Source organism: Nesoenas mayeri, assembly GCF_963082525.1.
Source record: "Nesoenas mayeri genome assembly, chromosome: 9".
NCBI classification, from domain to species: Eukaryota; Metazoa; Chordata; class Aves; order Columbiformes; family Columbidae; genus Nesoenas; species Nesoenas mayeri.
In genome coordinates, this window is record NC_137557.1 from 24,624,517 (window position 1) to 24,647,375 (window position 22,859).

At 41.9% G+C, this 22,859-nt stretch overlaps 2 protein-coding genes across 2 annotated transcripts in view; one reads left to right on the forward strand and one right to left on the reverse strand.

Moving 5' to 3' along the window:
• CUL3 (cullin 3) overlaps positions 1-9,084 on the reverse strand; it is a 57,477-nt gene extending 48,393 nt beyond the window's left edge. The window contains exon 1 of the mRNA XM_080349760.1: positions 8,523-9,084. Coding sequence (XP_080205886.1) covers positions 8,523-8,588 — 66 coding nt within the window. The 5' untranslated portion in view covers positions 8,589-9,084. The remainder of the gene's footprint in view (positions 1-8,522) is intronic.
• A 1,210-nt stretch (positions 9,085-10,294) lies between these two features.
• Positions 10,295-22,859, forward strand: part of LOC308043837 (guanylate cyclase soluble subunit beta-2-like) — a gene marked incomplete at both ends in the record, with an annotated part of 39,045 nt that continues 26,480 nt past the window's right edge. The window contains 2 exon segments of the mRNA XM_080350153.1: positions 10,295-10,360; positions 22,043-22,198. Of these exon segments, the coding sequence (XP_080206279.1) occupies positions 10,295-10,360; positions 22,043-22,198 (222 nt within the window).

Here is a 22,859-nt window from a genome sequence, read left to right on the forward strand (position 1 = left end):
GGACACACTTCTCAAAATTTGGAGACCATGAGCAAACTACCACAAAGTAATTTTGACTGCAAATTTCCTCAAAGCAGGTTACTTGGGATAGCTGGTTCCTTACTCTGCAGTAGGAGGAATGTGGCTCTTCCACTGGAATTACTGTCAATTTACTTAAGAGCAGAAAGGAGAGTTATTAACAAGATTTACTAGCAAACATTAAAAACTGCTGGAACTCTCAGATTTCAATAGGAAATCTCTTCATCTCCTTCTAAAATCCAGGTGCAGGGCTGCAACATTCCGGGTAACATCGTTTTGAAGCTGCCGTAACGGATGAGGGGTCACTGTCTGCAGAAGCGGCACAACTACACCCCAGCCTGCTGCTTGTACGGCTCCCAACGCTAAGTCAAAACCATTTAAAGCTTTGATTTAGTACGTGATCGTACTTCTGTTAGCTTTAAGACCAACTTTTCAATGCTACAAAGTAGAAATAATAGTATTAATTTAAGTAAGAGGAAAATTCATGTTTGTTTGTTTTAATCTTTTATACTGATGATTTCTATACTATTAACATTATAATGACTTTAAAGCGTATCAGAGGTGCTGCATGCCGCCATCCCAGGTATCTGCCAGACGAAAAAGCAATGTTCTGCTCATCTGTACCTTCTGCGGACAGCGCTGAGTCTCCTCAGGGTATCACCTCTCCAAGTGAAAAAATCCATCACCTCATTAACTTCTCAGCCTCAGTGACCTGGATTCAGAAAGCTTCTCTCAACCACAATGGCCTGATCCTTGTGCACTCAACTTCAACGCAAAACCCACAAGAATCAGTTCTGTTGGTTTTTGGGTGGTTTTTTGTTTGTTTTGTTTTTCTCCAGTTTATCTACAAGTAGTTCAATATTTTACAATTGTTTAAAAAATCAACACTAAAGAGGAAATTTGTGAAATACACATCAATTTATACAGATTGCAGACAGATTTCCTGAAGCCATTTCAAAATAAGGAGCTCAATGAACAATTTGAGGGGGATTAAGGAAGAAAAGGGCAGGAGGGAGAAGGGCCTCTAGAGGCTTTTTGGGCTTGATGACAACTCCTCCTCCATAATGATAATGGCATAACAATCCAAGAACTTTTATCATAAATAAAGGGTAAAATTTTATTGCAGATGGAGGCCAACAAAAGATAATTTCTTTTTCTCAGCTTACTTAGGGAAGGGAAAGAAGATACACGTAATAAATCACTTACACGTTTACAGATAATCAATACCCATGCATGCTGACAATAACCATTCCCTGGAGCATTTTTGCACCGTACAGTGCACACACCATGATCGGATGCACAAAGCAGCAGTGCCTGGAAGAGCAAGACTGACGCTGAAATGAGTGCAACAGAAAAACAAACCCAGAGCTACACACGGAAATTACATCCATATATATAATATATAAAAAAAAGGTCTACTCAGATGCTACCAACATTTAAAAACAAAAGTAGTGTGAAAGTAAAAAGCATTTCAATAAAGATTCTTCACAGACAAAACATAAGAAACATACCCACTCAGACTACAGGCTGTACATGAAATTAATGTTATGAATTTTTGATGATATAAGCTACTCCTATATCTTTCCCATGTATAATTTAAATTATTACTGTCTTCATTTATGTTTATTCTTATTAATATTAAACCAAAAATTGGCATTTCCAGAAATGCACCTCATCCACAACCATAAACAAACAAAGCAAGTTATCTGTCTACATTTTGCATATTATTACACCTTATTTAAACTACAGGCACGACAGTTTCCAGCCCTCAAACACTAATTTTGTGTGCAACTAATTAAAGAATCTAGGCAACTCCACAGCAAGCACCATTCAAATGTAAATGTTTATTACAGTGCTGTCCTCCTTGCTATACTCAGGTATTAAATGCACTTTTTTCCTTCCCTCTAATGCTTATGTTAAAGATGTTGATATGGAAGTTCTTTTGTTAAGTCATCTAACAGTATTTACTTCTGCTGATATACCAGTACTTGCACCCTCATAAAAGAACCACTAGTAATATAAAAATTCTAGTGGCTTTAATTGAACTTCAGAAAAATAAAATCACCATATGAATTAAAAAAAAAAAAAATCCACTACAGTATTTTCTACTCCTTGTTTGCACAAAAACTGGCTCCGAATGAGAAATACGAGCTGCTTGTTCTCAAGAGTTGTTTTTCCACATGTATAGCTACTATAAACCAAAGATAATATCCAGTGACACACAAGGTCAAGAACCTATTTTGGACTGTAACAGAATCACTGTGCTTTTTATGAATGGACTCAATCAAACTATCTTAAGAAAATCTGCCCCAGTCTACCACAAAATGTTTTCGCTACATACAGAGAGATTATCAGACACTGCAGATGAAAATGTAAAAGCACCTGCAGTAAGACTACCTGTCCTACAGATCAAAGCCCAAGACTTCAGAATACATATTCGAAATTTTGAGAAATGTTCCCACCTATGCTGTGTACACCTGTCTAGAAAAATATTTTTAAAAGAAACATTCGGAAAAATGTCTAGAAAACACTTCTACTTTTATGTTACTTACTATTATTCTAACTCTTAATGTAGAACACCAGAAGGTCAGTTTTATAGCAGCTCTCATAAAGCCCTTTTACTTATCGCTACCAGGGAAAAACAGTGATTCCTCTTTAGTAACACACTACTATACAGCACAAGAATGAGGGGGTGGAGAAAACTACCAAGACACTTGAAAAAACTCAGATTGAATTAGCCAGTATAAAAGCCTTAACAGAATACTAATGCTGCTACTTTATACTCTTGCACGAAAATCAAGCAAGTTTCAAATACAAGCAAGATCCACAACCAGCAGTTCTCTTTCCAGTGCTATGCAGAGGCACCTGCTCAAAGCTCAGACCAACCAGAATGATCATTGCTCAGAACTTAAGACCCAACTACCAAGGGGAAATAAGAAAATTTGCAAGCGAACCCCAAACATCTACAGAACTCAGGAATGCTAATGAGATTAGGTTAGACCACAACTTAAAAGATAATATGTACAGGGTGTTAAAGACAACCAACCACGTACAATTACTCAAAGTATACTCTGGAATTATTGTTATCATCTCTTAAATATTCTAGATGCAGCATTATGGCATTCAGGCTGCTCATAGCACTTGATTTAAAAAAAAAAAAACAACAAACAACAAACCTGTGAAGACCAGAAGGCCTTTATAAGATTAACTGGTCAGTAAACAGCAAATATTTATATATTTTTCTGTAATTTACATTAACACCCCACCTTTTTCCTTTTAATAAGATAAACAGTGGTTTAGTTTTTTGGTCTGTTTGTTTGTTTTGTGTTTGTTGTTGTTGTTTTCAAGCTATCAGAATTCTAAGTTGTGAGCATTGATTTATTACTACTGTATAAACTATATGGATTAATAGCTAAGATGCTCTTATAAATATGCTTGAGAATTTAAAGTAATCAAGATTCACAAAGCCAACCAGGTAAAACATTAAGTTCACTAAGTGATCTTAAACTCAGTGGGTTTGCATTATTTTAATCAAAGCTGAAAAGGCCTGCAGTACATCACCCTCCGGCTCTATCCTCTTCCCGTCCTCCGTGCCTCTCCATTCACTCACCAATACAGCACATGTGCACTACGGGTTATAAGTCAGAGCAGAAATACACGTATTGCTTACATAATCTGAACATGTAAAAATTTAGCCATAGTTCCACTGTTTTATATGGTCTATGTGCTGTAAGATGTTCAAGACACAAAATTTATATCAACTTCTTCAACTGACAGATCTATGCATTATAGGTTGAAGCATAAATTTAACAAACCTCGTCTCAGCTTGCATCATCAATTCCCCGAGATTCAAAACAAACCACAGAAGCAGTCAGCACTGCCTGAGAAAAAAAGAAAAAATATGCCTTCTGCCTACACAAAGCCTAAAACAAGTGGCTGTTAGATCTGAGGAGAATGAGCAGTGGCAATGAAAATACAAGCATTAACACTTTCTCATGGAAGAGCTGAAACCACTTACTTCTAGGTTCACAGAACTTTACTTGAGGAAGAAGCAACATCAACTGATAAATGGGCTTGAGAGAAACTAAAGGCTGTCTGCCTTTCTGCAGCCTGGATGAAATCAGAATTTTCTTGGGCACAAGTATTTTAAATAAAATGAATCAGTGAAGCTTAAATACACACACACACACACATATATATATATACATACTTGAAAGACTCTTTCTATCTCAAGTGTGCGTGCAGGATCTCTCTAAATGCTTTCCAGAATTCATCATGTAATCATATAATACTGATCCACAGGAATAGTTCTGAGAACTGGCAAAACACTATTTTGTAGCCTGCTCTAGAGAGGAAAGAGCTCTGCAGGAAACGAAAATGATTAAAAGAATTAAAAATAAAAAAACCCAAGCCCCAATAACCTACATTGGGTCATGCTGGTTTTCAGAAAGATCTGTCCAACCAGTTCTATGGTGACAACTGACATATTGCACTGAGAAAAGAATGAGTTCTTGCAAAAAGTTCATTCGACACAGTTTAACATTACTTCCATGTATTTTGAAAATGAATTCCCATAATGCTTTCTGAATGCTCACACACTGTTTGTTTACAAAAACAATGCGTATTTTTTACTTTGTATAACTTTTCCATCGAAACACATTTAAGGCTACTATTTTCCACTAGATAAACTGTTCCAGCAAATTAGTTCAAATACACTTGCAGTAAACATAATTTACACATGCTCTATCTCCATTATAGACATCACATCTCTGCAGAAGTTTTAAACCTAGCATTCTTTGGGACCACTTTTCAAGATCAATTAAATAGTGTTAAAATTAGATTGGGTGCAAGCTTGTTTGAGAGCTTTTGAAGTGTTCCTTTAGTCAGCAGTAACAGGCTCACTGAGAGTTAAACAATGAGATCCAATTTGAGACCCTGAGAGTACTTTAAACTAAACCAGGGAAGGGAAGAAAACAACCCCCAACACTTCTTCAGGTGAAATTGATTCATGTTTTGTAAGAGCATTACACCTGCATTTTCACATAATGCACATATTCTGTATCCAGGAAAAATGCTAATACACTCCTTCAAATAATAAAAAAACCCCAAATTTATAAACTATATACAAATTAAATCACTGACATTTACTCAAGATTTCAAAAATTATTTTGTTATCTTTAATGCCCAATCATAACATTCCTATTTGTTGCAGTGTACATGAATTCGGAAGAAAAAAGTTTAAAGATTACTTAAAAAAGCAACCTACACTCATGCAAAAGCCCTCTTACAGTACTCCATCTCTTGCTTTAATTCTAATGCTACTCCGAAGACTATCTGGATAGACCTCATACAAATAAAGAACAGCCATATACTTACAAAGGTGTTAAAAGTAGCACAACAGAAATTTACGCTGGTACCTAAGGTTACCTAAGTGTACAAGCCTAACCTCACCAGTTTGCTCTACTGACTATACAGTAAACTTTCATTAAAATGTCTAATAATTCTTTCTAGATTAAAAAAAAATGCCCAAGTCTGAAGTTGCAAAAAAGAATGCATTCTCATCTGGACCACTTCTGATGCAAAGATTGTCACCGTCTTTAAGTCAAGCCCAACAGGAGAACACAAGAAACTTCTTTTTAATAAGTTAGTTTTTAAATTAGGAAAATAAATGCTTTTTTTTTTCTATTATGAACAGAAAAATTAGCTAAATGTATAGAAAACTACTTTCCTTGACTATTTTTGATCGCTCTACAACCCACTTCAGCAACACAGTATGGCCAATACTCAAAGTCATTGCCCTTGAGGTAAGAAAAAGCACATCAGAGCACATACCAGGATCTAGCAAATATTAACAGACACTTGGGGTAACAGATAATCTGCCACCAATTACAAAACAGAATAAAGAAATCTAGAATAAAATTAATTCCAAAACGTTATAGATCTCTAGGTGTAACCCTGGTGGTTCTCAAATGTTTTCAGCAATTTCTAGTTAATTTCTAGTAAGGTAGAAAAAGAAAACTTTGGAGTAGCAATATTTTGTAAATTTCTACTTCTCCTTTAGCTACTCTAAAACATAACAGCAGAAATATCAAAAAATACCATGAAAAGTAGAAAGTACTAAAGAGACAGAACATACATGGAGAAAGTTATCCTAATATTGCTGCGTTCCAGGAACTTTGCCTCTCCAACTTGGCTACTTTTAGTTTAATATAATGGTAAAGAGCTACCTCCGTGCAAGAAGCAAACTAATCTAGAACAGGCAGACCTGCTGAGGAAAGATGATGAATAAGATGATGAATGGAAGCAGCCTACAAAGTCACCTCTGGAAGGACTCTTAATTCAGAACTGAAATGCAAAACCACCAAATTTGAGATTGAAGAGTAAAGATCAGAAGCTGAACTACAAATACTATGCCTTCTAAATATAGACTCTGTCCTACACACAAACGTAACTTCATTGACATGAATAATCCCACTGCAGTCACTGGCTCTATTCACAGGACCAAAGCTATACAACCACTTAGGCCTCCACAAAATCTGCAGTTTTTACACGAACCATGGCTACTGCCTTCTGCAGTTACGAAAGAGAAGCTCCTCCAAATCTCTCAACCAAGTACAGGTTTCTTAAAAAATACAATCTATTGAATGGAACACTGTCAAAAAAAAATGCTGTCAACAGATGTCATCAAACATTTAAGATCTATAGGCCTTGAAGCCTCCTTACTTATTATTTTAGGGAGAAGACAATTAAAAAACCAAACAAGCAAACTTGCTTCTGACCTAGACATTCTTTAAGCAACTGAGAAGAAAGACAATGATAGCAAAAACTGTTTTGGAAGAAAAAAACCTAATGATGCTGTTTAAACAGGCTTCTGTATGAGCATTCTTGACCTGTCAAACGACTTCATATGTTCATTTACAAAAGTGGTGAAAAAAGTAAAATACAAACTAAAGTTTATCCCCCTGTTAAGTCTGCCTTTGTCGGCTGACCAATATCTACCTGTTCACGCTTTGGATACATGAATGTATTTATCAAATTAAAAGACTGCTATATTTTTGGTGTAGTTTGGTATAAAACATACATATTGAATTTGTCGTGGTTTATTTTTGTACAAGTTTTTCTACTACTTGTTACTAAAGCCCAGGCCATGTTGCAGTAAGTTTTTTTTCTTTATTCCTATAATGCAACATATTCCAACAAAGCTGACAATCTTGGAAAAGGCTGTTTAATGAAATAAATGCAATTTGGAGACCAAAAACCTTTTGTCAGCTAAAATTTACAATTTCACAGCCTGTTTTTTGTCTTTTGACTTTTACAATTAAATGCAACTGTCAATTACTAAAAGTACGTGAAAAAGTAAGAGAAAAGCTGTATAAATCAGATTGCTATGATTAAGTCTGCTGCTGAGAGTATAAAGAATTCTCTAATTTCATCAGAGAGAGTTTTGATGAAGCAAATATATTGACATATTCCTTGCCAGGGACGTAAGATAAACAGGTATGTCCAGTTTGTCTATAAAGGAAGGTGCGCTAGTTCTACACTACTGCCTACTGGGATCAGACACAGCATCAAAAAGTTAACGCTAAGCCTTAAAAGCCTGTGACTCAACTAAGTATATTTTTTAACATACACACCGATGAACACATACACTCTTCCTGGCCATCCTCTAGCGAACTGAAGCTTCTCTATTTCTCTCCTTCTCAACACCATTAATAGTACTGCAGTTGTTATTCTGTTGCAAGCTTTAATTGAACCAAATGTCAAAACACAGCAAGCTTTATGGCAGCATAAATTAATAAACTGTCTCATTCTCCTCGGAAACTCAAAGGGATGGCACGCTCATGGCTCTACCGAACACGCGTGAAAGTTACCTATCCCTAGATGTTTACAGCAACATCTTCTGAACAGCTGGCATTGTGCCACCTAAATCTTATAATCATATGACTTATAGCCTCTTTTACTGAGCGGAGAGTAAAATAAATTCACAAAGAGGAAACTCTCCAGAAGACATCAATAAATACCCCCCTCCCTGCCGAGGCTGACTAATTTTGTTGATGTCGGCTTACAACCTTCGACTCCTTCTCTGAGGCCTTTTCCTTGAAAACAAAGAGAGCAGCCCCCCCTTTCCCCCGGTACTGCCCGTGGATTTTCAAAACTGCCTGCCTGACTGACGAGGGGGGCGATAACGGCGGGCCCCGTTCCTCCCCCGGCCGTGCGGCAGGAGCCCCGCTCGCCGAGCCTCAGCTCCCGCACGTTCCCCCCGCCGCAGCTCGCACAGGGGGTGCCCGAGGCCGCCGGCCGGCTGACAGCTCACCCCGCACCGCTCGCACCCGCGGCCCCCGCCGAAGCCCGAGGCCGCCTCTGCCCAGGGCCGGCCCGGCTTGCCGCCCCGCAGCCCCGGGCACACGGCGCGGCTGCCGGGGCAGCGAGGCCGCGGGGCCTGCGGGCAGGCGGAGGCCGGGGCCTGGCGCGGCCGCTCAGCCCGGCCTAGGCCCGGTACTCACAGGGAAGGCTCGGATCCGCATCTTGGTGTCCTTCCGGCTGCCCGTCCCCTTGCTCAGGTTCGACATCTTCGGGCCCGGCGGCGGCGGCGCCTCCCGTCCGGAGGAGCGCCGGGGGACGCGCGGCGGGGCGGCAGACCGCGGGAGCGGGGCCGGGGGCCGGGCGGGGGAGGCCGCTGGCGACCTTCACTCCGGGCTGCGGCCCCCGGGGCTGCGCGGAGGGCGGGAGGGCCGGGCCGAGCCGGGCCGGGCCGGGCCGAGGTGGGGGAGCGGCGGGGGAGGCGGCGGCGAGGGGCGAGGCGGCGGCGCAGGCCCCTCGCTCCGGCGGCGGCGCTTCCTTCACCCTCCTCCTCCGCCGCGATGGCGGACAAACATCGCTCAGTGCGCAGGGCCGAGAGCCCCCCCACCCCCCCTTCCTGTGCCTTCCCTTCCCACCGCCCAGCCAGCAGCGAGAGGCAGATCCGGCCGCGGCGGCGGGCGGGGGCGGCGGGAGGGACGCGGGGCGGAGCGCCGCCTGCGGGGGGCGAGGGGAGGGCGCCTCGCCGCTCTCGCGAGGCTTCCGCCGCTCTCGCGAGATGGCCGGTCGGGCCCCCTCCGGCGGGCGGGGCCGGGCGGCCCCGAGCTGTCACGGCCGCGGGGAGGGCGGGGAAGGCGCGCGGGAGGAAAGGGCGGTGCTGATTGGCGGAGAGCGACGCCGCGGGAGGCGGGGCGGGGCGAAGAGGGCGGCGCGGCCGGGCAGGGGGTGGCGCTTGGCGCGAGCGCAGCTCCCTGTGTTTGGGGCGGTGTGCGTTCGGTGTGAGTGGGGTGTGTTTGGTGTTTTACCACGCGCAGACACCCCGCACCCGCGCTTGTGGCACATGTTTCACTTGGGTTACAGCGCAGGTTTTGGCGCCCGTACCGGAAGGCGCCAGCGGGGCTCGGGCGCTGCTGTAGCCGCGCGGGGACACCGGGCACGGCCCCCAGCCCCGCGACAGCAGCCGCCGTGCGCCGCGGTTCACCTGCCGGGCACGGCGCAGCTCCTTCTGTTCTGTCCTGTCCCTTTGAAGTCTCCCCGGTGCCCGTTCCGCCGTTCTGAATCACGGCTCCGGCGGGGTGGCCGGCGGGCGCGGTGCCGGGCAGTTGGCGCTGCTGGGCTGTGTTGGCCGCAGTGCCCGAGCAGTCAGGGTGGTACCTGGGGCAATGCTTGCGTGAGCGCGGAGTTAAATGTGGGTCATCCCATGCTGTACAAGGGAAGAACGCTTTGAAAATGGCAGATTCTGGGTGTTGGTAGCTGCACAGAACCTCTGAGAATTGGGCTGGTGAGCTGGAAAAAAAATCTGTGTCCCAGTCACCAGGTCACTGACTGAAAAGTTTGTGGATGAAATTGAAGTCTGGTTGAAAACATGCCTTGCTCAAGATGCCCCAGAGGAAGGACGTGACATGGCCAGGAGGATAATTTCTTTTAGGTGACTCTTAAACCGGACTCAAAACGCCAGGGCAGCAGGTGACTGATGGGGATCTTGCACCCAGCTCCACTGCCCTGTGTCATCACTGTCTTCTGCAGGTGCCTCCACGCAGCACATGCCCTCGGGGCACAGAAGCAGCTTTCTCTGAGCTCGCTTACCTTCTGTAACAGCATTTTCACTGCTTTTGTCTCTTTTAAGTTCTACAACCACTTCCCATTGGAACCGTGCATGTTCCCATATGACATGTTTTTTAATCTCCTGATCAGGCTGAAGCATATACGCCTAGAGAAGATATTATATAACAGCAACACAATAAACAATGATTGCAACATGACTATGCAATATGCACCTGTCCTTTCAAAATTACAGTGTAGTCAAAATGCAGATGAAATGAAGGTGAGGTGAGAAGGGAAACATTGCCATTTGTTATTATAATATGAAGAGTATGGCTTCCACATTGTTTCAATATCATTTCAATCTTCTTTCTCCTCCTAAGTACTTCCTTTGGCAAATGAGGACAACCTCTTACATTAATATGTTGGGGTGTTTTTCCATTCCTGACAGTTAAGATCGAGTCATTTGAGAAGGTTTAGTTTTGACTCTAAAGTAATAAGTAAATTTGTAGTGAAACAGAGAGGTTTTAATTTTTAAAATGTTACAGGAAAACATTTCAACAAATTTAGTGTTGTTTTCAAAAACCAAAACTTCCCCACACACACACACAAGCTGTTTTTGAGGAACTGGCATTTCTTCTTTGAAGAAAGAGAAAAATAACAGCTTTTACTATATCCATTACTGCCCTGAACCACCAGACTCTTGCATTCTCTTAATCTAAGTTGCGACTAATGCACATCTTTATCTAAAAGTTTGGAAAGTGCTGACTCACCCTTAGACACCGTTCAGTCGGGCACAGTCTGCTCAGCAAAAAGTAAAACTACTACCAAGTGATCCCAATTCACATGTCAAGTAGCTTTATTTTACACTATATGTGTTCATAGCTATAACACAAAAATGTAAGTATATTGCTAGTCTAGCTTTATTACTAAATGCTGAATTTGCAGTCTGAGCCTTCTTTTTGTGCAGATTTATGACCCAGTGGGGACATTTGCTATATGGAAATTCACCAGTAGCTCCTCCCTGCATGTCTGAGGTCTGTTCTGTGACTGTCCAAGGTGGAGACAATTATTATATTTTCAGTGCAAATTTTCTATTTCCATACATAATGTACAAAATTTTTTTTTTTGCTAAAAATTAGCTTTTGAGCTTACGCAAAGAACTGATTTAGAGGTTTGTTGAATGCTTATAATGTAAATTCTAGGTTGGTCAAAGCCAGAAGGAAGACAGGCAGGTGGAGAAGGACAGATTAGCATAGGAAGAGCAGGCCACCCTGTTGCTTAATTAGATCATCTCAGCTATCTCTCATATTTATCTTGTGTATCTTCTGTTAATTCGGCAGTGAAGTAGCGGTTCTTGTGCTGAAGAATGGTCGCCCTTGTTGGAAAGTTCACATCTGTGCATTGCAGCAGCCATAAACACATCTCACACCAACCACAACAACATGCAGAGGTATGAAGGCCTCCAACATTACTTACGCTGTGCAGAGAAGAGTTCAGCATTATCCAACACAGTCATTTACTGGTTGTTTTTTTCTGAGGTCCTATCAGTCCTCTGACTTAAGACTTTGACGATATCACTAACTAATAGTGGAAGTTGCTCAGGTGCTAATCCACACAGAATATTTCCACCTGAATGACATTTTGCCATCCTTCTGTCAGCACAAGGATGACCCTCTTCATTGACGTGTATCTTGAAGGCGGCAACAAATATTTAATTGTTTAAACACTGTTTTTATCATCTGATTTGGCACTTACCTTAATCACGTGAAGGGCGGCAGAAATTTTAGAAGAATGTGAAGGGTACATTAGAATCAATCTAAATTTACATTTTTGTAATCGGGCCTTTAAAAGCAGAACGTAGCTCTTGTTTAACGTACAGAAAAATATTCTCTATGTACCTATGATAATACGATTTTTTTAATTTCCAATTGTGACTTTTTCCTTGGCAAGATTTGATTGTGCTCCACCAAAGCCAGGAACGAAGGTTCGTTGTTTTGTTTTTGAAGTAAACATCACTTCCAAGGACTCGTACACAGGTATTTTCAGGTCTTTACATATTCCCTCACTCCTGCAACCGTCAGTGATATTTGACCATTGAAAAACACAAGCACAAAGGAAAAAAAACTATGTCTCTACCACACAGGAAACAGAACAACCGCATCCTGGTCTGCGGAGCACCTGAACACCCGACTGCAAACACAGGCAGGAAAGAAAAAAGGCATTTGCATATTGTGGTGGGAAAAACAGTAAGTTCTCTCCCTTTAAAGACAAATATCAGGGGAGGGCTTTACCTTTTTTTTTCTTATTTTTTTTCCCCATTAAGTGCCTGCACCACTTTGCATGTCATGGTTGCTTTCAGATTTGCATGAATGATATTTGATGCAGTAACCATATGTATAAGACAGTTCCCTCACTTTCCCATGTTACTGTTTTGGGAGATACAGTAAAATCATTCTTTTCATCACTATTTCTACAACCTGAGGAAAAAATGTATATTTTTTTTTGGTAACACCACAGAGATATTCACCAGCAAAACAAGCATCCAATGAATGAACCACAGGGTGTTTTGAATAAATTGTATTGAGGATTCTGCCAAAAGCAGTTCTGCCAAAAGCAGAATCTTCCTCCAAGTTACTGAAAGAACAACAAAGGTCAGGACAACCAGATACATGTATACTTTTCATGCTTTAATCCCTCCCCTGCAAATCAGAAGAGTAACTGACTGATTTATGTACAAAGGTAGATTGCAATAAGAATAAGGACAATAGGGTCCTGTAAAAACATTATAAATATTCAGAAACATGATTTACCAGGGCACTATTAAATTTCTCTTCAAAGAAACAGAACAATTTCAAGGCAAACTGTTTCACATTATTTCTGTCCACTTTGAGACTTTCCTGCGTGTCCTGAATGAAGAAAAGGTTTGGTTTTATCTTCCTCCATCACTGCTTCAGAGGACTTTAGGGAGAGGTATAATTCAACATAATAAAGCTACCTACATATCAGTTAGATCTGTAATTTAGGAGGCTGCTTTTACTCTCCTTTCTTCCTTCTACATAAGTAATGTAAATACTATTTTCTTTAAAGAGGAGCACAGTTGGGTTTTATTGTTGGTTGGTTGGGGGATTTTTGACATGGTGGAGGCAGTGAGGGTGGTTGAGAGGCCAGGGGTACAGTGAAAGGCTGTGGAGTTGCAAAGCAAGAAGGAAAACAGGCAACATGAAGTTATTTGCTTGTTCCCTCATGGAAACTCATTGCTTAGAACATTTGGCTGGGTTGTGTTTAAATTTAATTTCTGTTGCATTTAAATGCCACCACAAATAGAGTAAATGCAAAAATGCGACAGTCTAAACAGCCCAACAGTTTCAAAATTAAAACAGACTGAAGTACTTTCAAATATTCTTGCAAGCAGGAAGAAAAAGAGATGTTGAGGTACTATCTCAACCCTGGTTTTTTTCACTATTACTGACTTGACTTAACAGACAAAACCCTTGCTGATGGGCACGGCTTAACCCCCGCTCTCCCTTAGAGCTCTGTGTGTCACTTTCCATCCCAGCCGCCAACTCCACTGCCAATATTACCCTGTAGCTCAGGAGGACACAAGGGGAATGTATCCTGGCTGTGAGCTGAGGACGGGCAGCAGATGGTGAGGGTGCTGTAATGAGCACATCATGTAGTGGCACATTTTAAAAACAGGTCTAACCAGACAATGCACATAATAACCCAAATTAATGCTGTCCAACCAGCGCTGGCTTCCCTTTCAGTACCTGACCCACTTCAAGATTGCTGAAATAATACATGGAATAATACTGAAGTCCTTAACAAACGATGCTAAGTCTCAATTCAAGTGCAAACTCACATCTCTAATGGATGCCTTTGACAGTCATCTTGCACAATATGACTGCAAAATACACCAGCAAACTGATGGCCTGTAATTCACCTGTGCTGCTCCTTTTCTTATGGCAGAATTGCTGTAACTACTGCAGCAGCAGCCTCTTTCACACCCTGCCTTGGTCTCTGTCGAACAAGGACCTCAGCAGCATAAGGTGACAGTGTCAGCACCTGTGTCCTCACTAAACTACCACTGCTAGAACAGATAACGCTGTCAAATTGAGAAAAGGCAGACTCTTATGTTCCAGCCCCATTTTCCAGCCATGAGACCATTGTCTCACTGTCAAGTTGAGAGTTTTTACAGGCTTTCAGTAGTGTGACAGGAGATTGGGTCAGAGTAAAACTTCTGTACAACATTCACATTACCAAAAAAAATAAAAAATAAAAAAAAAAAATCCATGCTATAGCAGCTGCAACCAACAGTGAAATGTGCAATGGTGTGGGTAGACAAATGTTTCAGGTTCAGAATTTTTTCCTACAGTGTCACAACCATCTGCTCTTAGAGGGGAACAAGTGTGTACATAGTGTGTCAGAAGATGGCCTGAAAGAGCCAGACACTTCAAAACATTCATTTCAGAAAAAGAAAAAAAGTAGTTTCTGTTACAAACCACGGCAGAAAATACTGTGCACAAACCGAAATAAAAGTTAACAGGTTTGCGCTAGTACCATCATGCTACACAAATACCTACCAAAGGTTAGGGGTGACCTGATCTTGGTGTGTAAAGCACCCACGTGGGAAAGTGCATTCTGAGAGTACTGACATTTAAATCAAGTAGGAAAAGAGAGCTCAACAAAGTGGTTGGAGAGCGAAGCAAGATCAAAAACAATGCTACACCAAAGGTAATTATTCCTTAAAACTGTTTACCTACAGATTTGACAGATCCTTCATTATTCAACTTGTCAAGTGAAGCTCAGTAACTTGCTAAAGACCAAATCAGAGTGCAAACAGGGTGACTTTCGTCAGGACTAGCTAATGCCACTTTCTTCCAAAAGAGCAGCTCTGGATTTACTGAGGCGCTCACTTCTGTAAGGATATTGTTGGCAGCTCTCAGCACCGTGCACAGCTGGGGGTAGGTAATACAGCTGTTTGGTGGCACTCACCCACTGCTTTGTTGTGGCACATGATGCTGCTGGAGAATGTGTGCTCTGAGATGACCGACAATTTTTTATTCTTATGAGATCTAGTTTCTTAGTACCAATTCAGTTTCTTTGGGACTGGAGGAAGTAGCTTTGAAAGTTGAGAGAGAAACACATTTCAAAGCTTTCACAGTTACACTTACGAGAGGTTACTTTATTTGTGGCTGTTACTGACTTTCATGCCTCAGCTATTTTGATGTTTCCTGTTAGCTAAGTGACAAAGAACTGGTCACGTTACTTACTTAAAATGCCTGTACATTTGTGGCCTCTTCACATTCAGGTAAAAATTCTGGGTTTCCCATGTGGGAATTTCCTCCTCCTAAAAAATATGCATCATTTTAAATCTTACTTCTGCACAGGAGAATTGTCTAGCCAGCTGTAGCTGCGTAATTCCCAGGTCCTTTACAATGCCAGAGGAAGCCTTGGGCAGCACAGTGACTAATCTTCAGTATCGAGTCAGGTATTTATGGGAGAAGCAGCTGTGCCAGTTTAACATGTGACTGACATCCAGATGTTTGTCGTCACTCCCCAGCAGCTGTACAGTCAGCCCTATTGCATAGTGGAGAAGACTGTATAAAAAAAAAATCAGTGTTTAAATTCCAGTGGAAAGTCAGGTGGATAAACACACATGACTCCTAGCAGCACTTACTAACCTGCTGCCTTTGCACTGAAACACGTGAGGAGTGCCCAGATTTATTCTGACATCTGAGCTGTACGAGGAAGAGGGTAATTTCCAGTTTATGTGTGGGAATGGACGTCTTCAAGTGCCACAAAGCCATTTCTACAATGACTGCGTGACTGTAGCCTCAGAAAACAGTCATTATTTTAGAGGTTTCTGGTAAACATCCTCTTCCAGCCCTGGTTCTGCAGGCTAAAGATGCCAGGCAGCTGAAATGTGCATTCCTGAAAATCAGGGCTCTTCCCTTAGCTCCATAAATTGGAATTGTGCTGCTCTTTTCCTAGTCTCCCCGAGACAAAGCGGTTTGAACTAACCCAGCAGAATTTGTCTGATGCATTTATTCCCCTGGCTACACCTTTTTGGCAGACTTGTCCCAGTGGTAACTCCTGGCTATGGTGAAAATGCCAAACTGGAGGTAGAGGGAGCAAGACTTTCAGCAGTTAGAGGTGTTTGCGAAGTGGTAAAGGCCCATGACCACCAAATATTTAAGCACGTTGCACAGTATAGCTGTCCATCTTTTTAGTTGTGCGTAAAAAATGTGAAACATCTGTGAAAAACACAACTGTCCTTTGGCCGTTAAACAGCCTCCAACTCACAAGATTGAGTTCAATGCAGAAAGTGATCTTTTAACAGATTTTGTAGCATGACACTAAATTCAGACAAGGTGCCTCCTTAAGCAGTAAGATTATTGCTGCTATCTTTACTACACTCTTACCTAAGGGTCAACAAATAAGACTCATCCAGCACCAGACAAACACACCAAAAAGCACAAACAGTCTTGTACAAAAAAGCTTGCAAATGACATAGATAAGGCAGGTTATGAGGAAGGTGTGGTGGGCAGGAAGGTGTATTGGTGGGAAGGAAAGTGTATTTTCAGGAATGGAATGATGGTTCTTGGACTTTCAGTCTGAAAGGAGGACTAAAGCAAAAGAGGGAAAAAAAAAATCACATACTAGATATCTTGAATCTGCTGCAGACATGTATGAGATCACCTATGTAGGTGTACGCCTCTTGTGCTGAGAGCCAATCAGGCCCACGTGTACTGAGCCTGGCTTTTGGAACTGACATGACGTGGATGCAAGGTAAGGATAAGCTTTTGATGCCAATGAGTTGGGTTTTTTTACCTTCAGGAAACGCCTAAATAAATAGTGTCCTGGTGAGAGGGCATGGTATGTTAATATTGGGCAGTACAGACCCACTCCCATGAAATGACTACAGTTTCTCAAGACATTAGAAGACAAAATGCAGGGAAAAACAAACAAACAAACAAGAAAAACACCACACACAACAAAAAAAACCCCAAAATCATAGTGGATTAAGAGCTACATACACTAGAATAAAAATCTGTATGCAAGAGCGTTTTTTTCAGGTTAGCTGTATCAGATGCATGGCAAATCTTCCCAATATAAATGCAGTGTATATTCACAAAAGTTCATTGTTACTGATGTACTTTACACAAGTCTGCTGTGCTGATAAAAACAATAAAGATATCTGAACAAACAGTAACAGCTTTTCCAGATGGTACTCAGCTTGGCAATTGCATTTCTTAGTGTCTGTTTCTGACCCAAGTTCTTTCTAGGGATTGAAATCAGTTGTGGCCAGATCTCAAGGCATATTTGGCTCCAGCAACTGGTCTAGGGGATGTTTTATTCATGTCGTGACTAAAATCACTACTTGGATTTAAAATGCAGTCGGAGAGTCTGCAGATTCTGCCCATATAACATAAGGCAAGCAATATTCCTCAAATGACCTGCGTTGCACCTAGCATTCTTGAAAATAAATGCACATAGCCATTATATTCCTTAATTTGAGCAAACAGGAAGTTTGGCACCACTGTACAAAAGATCTGAATCTGTAGAACACTTCTGGCTTAGTATGGAAAGAGAATAGTAGTAGTAAATTGGGGATTGGACTAGATGATCTTTTGAGGTCCCTTCCAATCCCAAACATACTGCGATACTGTGAAATTTTAGACAGGCAATAAGAATTCTCTCTGGAATATGATTTTCTTCTTCTCAGTTCAAAGGAATCCTGCCATGTCCAGCTGGGAGTGGAGGAATTAAAAAGATTCCTGCAAATTGCTTAACTATAATCTCCCTTTCCCGCTATTCTGTTTCTTCTAAGTGAGGAGTTGTAACAACTAGGGATAGGCATGTACTATCATCAGAAACTTTTGCAACGGGTAATATGGATTCAGTTACATGCTTCATTACTCTCTATTGGTTTCAGGACTGCAGTATAAAAAAAAAGGAAAAAGGAGGTGCAAATACAAAACAATTACAATATTCTGGCATTTTCAAAATTACATTATTTCATGGTTTTATCAATATTACTTAACATTTCCTTCAATTTTACTTTAAATGCCATTGCAAGGGATATTTCTGACATTTCCAGCACGCAGGACAACTGTCCGTATACACACACATATATTAGAAACGCTTCCCATTTGTTTGCCTGTTTATCACTGAGGTCCAGCCCCTGTTCCCTGAGTCACTGGGCAAACATTTCCTTCAAGTTCAGGAGGTGCAGCAGCAGGACTGGCTCCTTCCTGGGGTGTTGGAGGAGCACCAGGACTGCAGCACCCACGGTCGCTGCCTCTCCTGACACCCCTCTCCCCCTGGAGCCCACCTCCCTTCCTTTTTCCTCTCATGTTCTAGAACATAAACTTTGATCTAGGCACTCAGAGTTCCCCCAGAGAAGGCCAGTGTCCTTTTGTGACTTTGCCATCAATCCAGCTGCCTTTAAAAAGACTCTTAATCAACTTGCAAGGGTTTGAGTTCATCTTAGATAAAGATCTTCAAGAATTCCCCTCCTCAAATATTTCCAATTTTATTTTACGTTTTAAATCAAGTGGGCATTTTAGCAGAACAAGAATTTAAGAAATGTGTGCATTAATGAAATACATGTGGGATGAATGTTAACTGCAAACCTTGTCTCTAGTACCAGATTGTTCAGGAAGATAAAAGCAAGTAAATTCTAGGATAGTCTCGAGGTGTTTTAAAATAACAGGAGCAACACTTATGCTATTTTAACCCTTTCATTGCTGAAATGTTATCACAATCAGCATCTCTTAGACATCAGGCAACGGTTCAGCAAATGTCACTTAGTTTGCAAATTTCTTAAAACGAGGAATGCCAAAGATTTTTCTTCTGCCAAATTAGGCAGAGCCAGCCAAATGGAAAGGTGTAAATCCTGTCCTCTTGTGTACTCGCTGCCCCTAGCTGTTGTCAGGACCTGGTGGAGATTGAGGTTCCCTGCTACTACCAACTAGAAAAAGCATGTGGCATAATGCCAGCATCTAAATTAAACAAAGAAAAATCCTTTTCATGTTAACTTTTAAAGATGTATATTTCTTTCACACCTAGAGCTCAATACATGGTCAAGTTTAAGTGAGTGGCTGGAAAAGCGCCAAAGAGTTATATACACTCACATTGCGAAAAGAAAGACTGCATTTTTGGACACATCCCAAGGATCTATGAAGACATCCCTCGCTCTGTCTCTGGGCCAGCTGGACCATTAGGAGTTGGGAAGATTTTTGATCAGAATGAAAAGCTCTAAAGATCATTTCACATGCCCCATAAATCAGCCTAATGTTGGCCCGGTGGCTGTAGGAAAGAAGTGTAAAGAATTAAAAGGGTGATTCATTTCACTGTAGATTTTCACTCAAGGAGAGTGGCTTTGTTGTTGTTGTTGTTTTGGTTTGTTTTTTTAATATATATTTAATGTTGGTTTCACATTTCAGAATTGCCCTGACTTCAAGGACTTACCCACTGAAGAGTCAGACATCCAAAGAAACCCTTATTCAAATACATCTGTTACCCTTAATAACATATTCCACACACTTCCTCACCATGGTTAAGAGAACACATATGCATTTCTGAATGGGAGAGAAATTATTAGAAGTGACTCGTTTACTGAAGTTTTATGTAATGTATAGCTAATACATCATTTACAGGAGCTGTGGTGTTACCACATACACTCAGGTCCCAACAAATACAGTACAGGGCTGTTTAAAGAGTGACATATGGTGCTTACTAACAAGAAAACATGTATAGATGCCTATGAGAAGAAATGCTATGATGTTCCAGAGTTGCTTTTTAGTATTTGTAGGAAAGCATCCAGAAAGAAAAGAGTCTGGCTCTGCAGACTTTCTGCCAAACTCCTAAAAATCTCACTAGGAGGCCAGAATGTTCTGAAGAGGGCTAAGCAGCTGAAAAAAACACTTGGTGAAATAGATGCAATTCTTTCCACAGGGAAAATTAGTTTTCTAGTCATATCTCTCCAGAGCCCAAACCATTAACACTCTGTCTCTTCATGTCCTCTTCTACTTCTCCTCTCATTCCAGGATATTTGCCACAAAAAACCAAAACGCAAGTCAGCCTTCCCTGCATAGACATCTACACCATACCAACCAATCCTTTACATAACTCTGCCAAGCTCTTTCCATGCCTGTCAGCATTATGACACTATTTTTAGGTTTTTCCCTTCTGATCAAAACTCTTTGCACCAGTGTCTGTGACTTCTCCTCCCCTGCACAGCTGCCCCAGCCAGGGCTTCGAAATTGCCACAGCGCTGAACGCAAACCGGAGCAAGGCAGGAGGCAGTGCCGTCAGCGCCTCATTTGTGCCAGATGTCTAGCTTTAAAAATACACTTTTATATATACACACGTACATATTTTTATTCTCAGTAGAGAGTTTCAATTTGCTTACCGACAATACATAGCTGAAGACGTATGTCCTCATTCATAGTAGCATACATATTACTGACACATATCTCAAGGAGGCCTTTTAAACTTGAAACTTAAATGTCTAATTAAAAATTAATATGCCTTTCAGGCCTACTTACACATGAAATCCATTGGAGCCCAGCTGCTGCCTGTGGTGAGGCGGTGCCGAGCTGGCTGTCAGAGGTACACAGTGCTGGATCCGACTCATTGCTGAGAGGAGCTTCATCCAAGGTCTCATTTCTGCAGCCATAAGGAAAAAAAGGTGTCTACTTGAGGTAGGCAGGAATTTAACCACTACAGCCAGATTTTTGCTCATGGTGTTTTCTCCTTGGTATTACGTGATGGGTGGAATGCAGAGCATTTTGCTCTGTGTTTTAAGGAAGACCTGGGGCAATGGCAGAAATTGTCATTCAAGGATTTCTCAGGTTTATAAGAATGACTTGGCTTGAAGGACTGTGCATTCAAACACACAGATTACCCAGTAAGATCTATTACTTTCCTGGCGCTCATCAGCCCTAGTCCTATGAATCAAGAGCTCTGCTGGGTGATCCTGCGTCTTCATTATATTTTGGTGACATGCGTGGATTGAAAGATTCTTCAGGATTCCTTTGACCACAAAGTGCTCTGGTGCTGGATGGCTGTTCGAACAGCTCTGCCTGATTTTCCCTTTGTTTAAGCATTGTGCAAGGAAATATTTGCAATGCACAAGAAGATGCAGGGGTCATAGCAACAATACTGAACGTGGGACAGATTTTCAGACTGTTATACCATAAGCAGTACTTGTCAGAAGACCCCAAAGCCCAGGTAGCCTGCATGATAGCAGCGATCTTGTTGCTTAGGGCCAGGAGCTGTTTTGGCATCAGAATATGTCATTGCTATTCCTATCTCTTATCTCCAAAGCATGGGAGCAAGGGCATATAGCTGAGGCTTTTAGCGTATACTGGAAATACAGCCTCAAAAGGTAATCTGATATTTCTTACTCCATTAACAATTCTCTCACCTTAGCTGTGGAAGCAGGCAATGATATCTTCTCTTTAATGCCCATACTTACAGGTGAGGTGAGAGAAGATGTGTTGCCCTAGAAGACCCAGCAAGTTCCATACATAAAACTGCATTACATTTTTTGGTATTTGGATGTTGCCACGGGGCAAAACAAGGAATGAAGCTGTTGGCTCTGGGGCAGCAAACAGAAGTCTGGTAAGCAGTGGAAGCCGATATAACTTAAAGTCCATCATCTCAATGGCCAATCCTTTGAAGGACTTGTTGGATATAGATTTGGGTTGGTTTTGCCTGTGATATTGCTTCCTGCATCTCTGCTTCCAGCTATAGTTAAGATTATAGTGACTAGCCTATACATGTTACTGGACAGCAGGATTACTGTTGTTTTTAATGTATTACACCATCAGGGAAGCTGTTGGGAGAGAACAGCTGGACAAGTTGGAGCTAGTCTCCTCCCAGTTAGCTACTTGGTGATTCTGCTTCTCAGTTAGGAAGTCACACCTCACCAGTTTGTACTTGCTTATTTCAGCTAACAGAAGGAAGTCCAGAGTATGGATCTGATGGCCAGCAGCTCTGGAGTTACAAGCTGGATCATCTCCTCTATACGCTGCTGCACATTGCACTGTTTTTCTATTCTCCCGTGGACACCACCATTCACCTGCATTACAAGTATCACTTGTACGAGGTTTGAAGAGGTGGTACTGCGTGCTCTGGTAACTGATGTTTACTTTATACAGTGTACAGGCCCATTAGGTAAAAAGAAATTAATATTTTAAAACTAATTCAGAGATCAGTTTTAATCTATTTTACACAAATGCTGCTACTGGCAAAGGACTGTAAGGATGCTTGGTCCTTCAGCCCCTCCCCAGCCTGGCAGCCCATTCTAGCAACTCGCACACGCTGTGTGCTGTGATCGCTCTGCTGGGTGGCACAGATTTTCCCAGTCAAGCTTCATTTGGAGCTGGTTTGTTTGCACTGCAGTGCTTCAGAAATACTCAGCTTTCCCTTTCCCAGAGGGCTGTTCTGTCAGGGGGAGGAAAAAGAAGGAAGGAAAGACAGGGGGAAACTAGCCAAGCAGCAGCAAAGGAGGCAAGCAAAGGCACAGCATGCTCCATGAGGGGCTGCAGCACTGCTGTGCATGCAGCCGAGAGGACGAACCGCTCCAGCAGCAGTGCAGTTCTGCACATTCTGAAACACTTACATGCACGCGAACGAACTACAGCATGCTTGCTGGCCACGCAAACCAAACCCAGTGTGTTTGCTGTCTCCATATTATTCCATGCAGCCAAAGTTAGCATTCCACTTCTGAACTGTAGTTCATATTGCAGTCCCGTTTCTGTTTCACA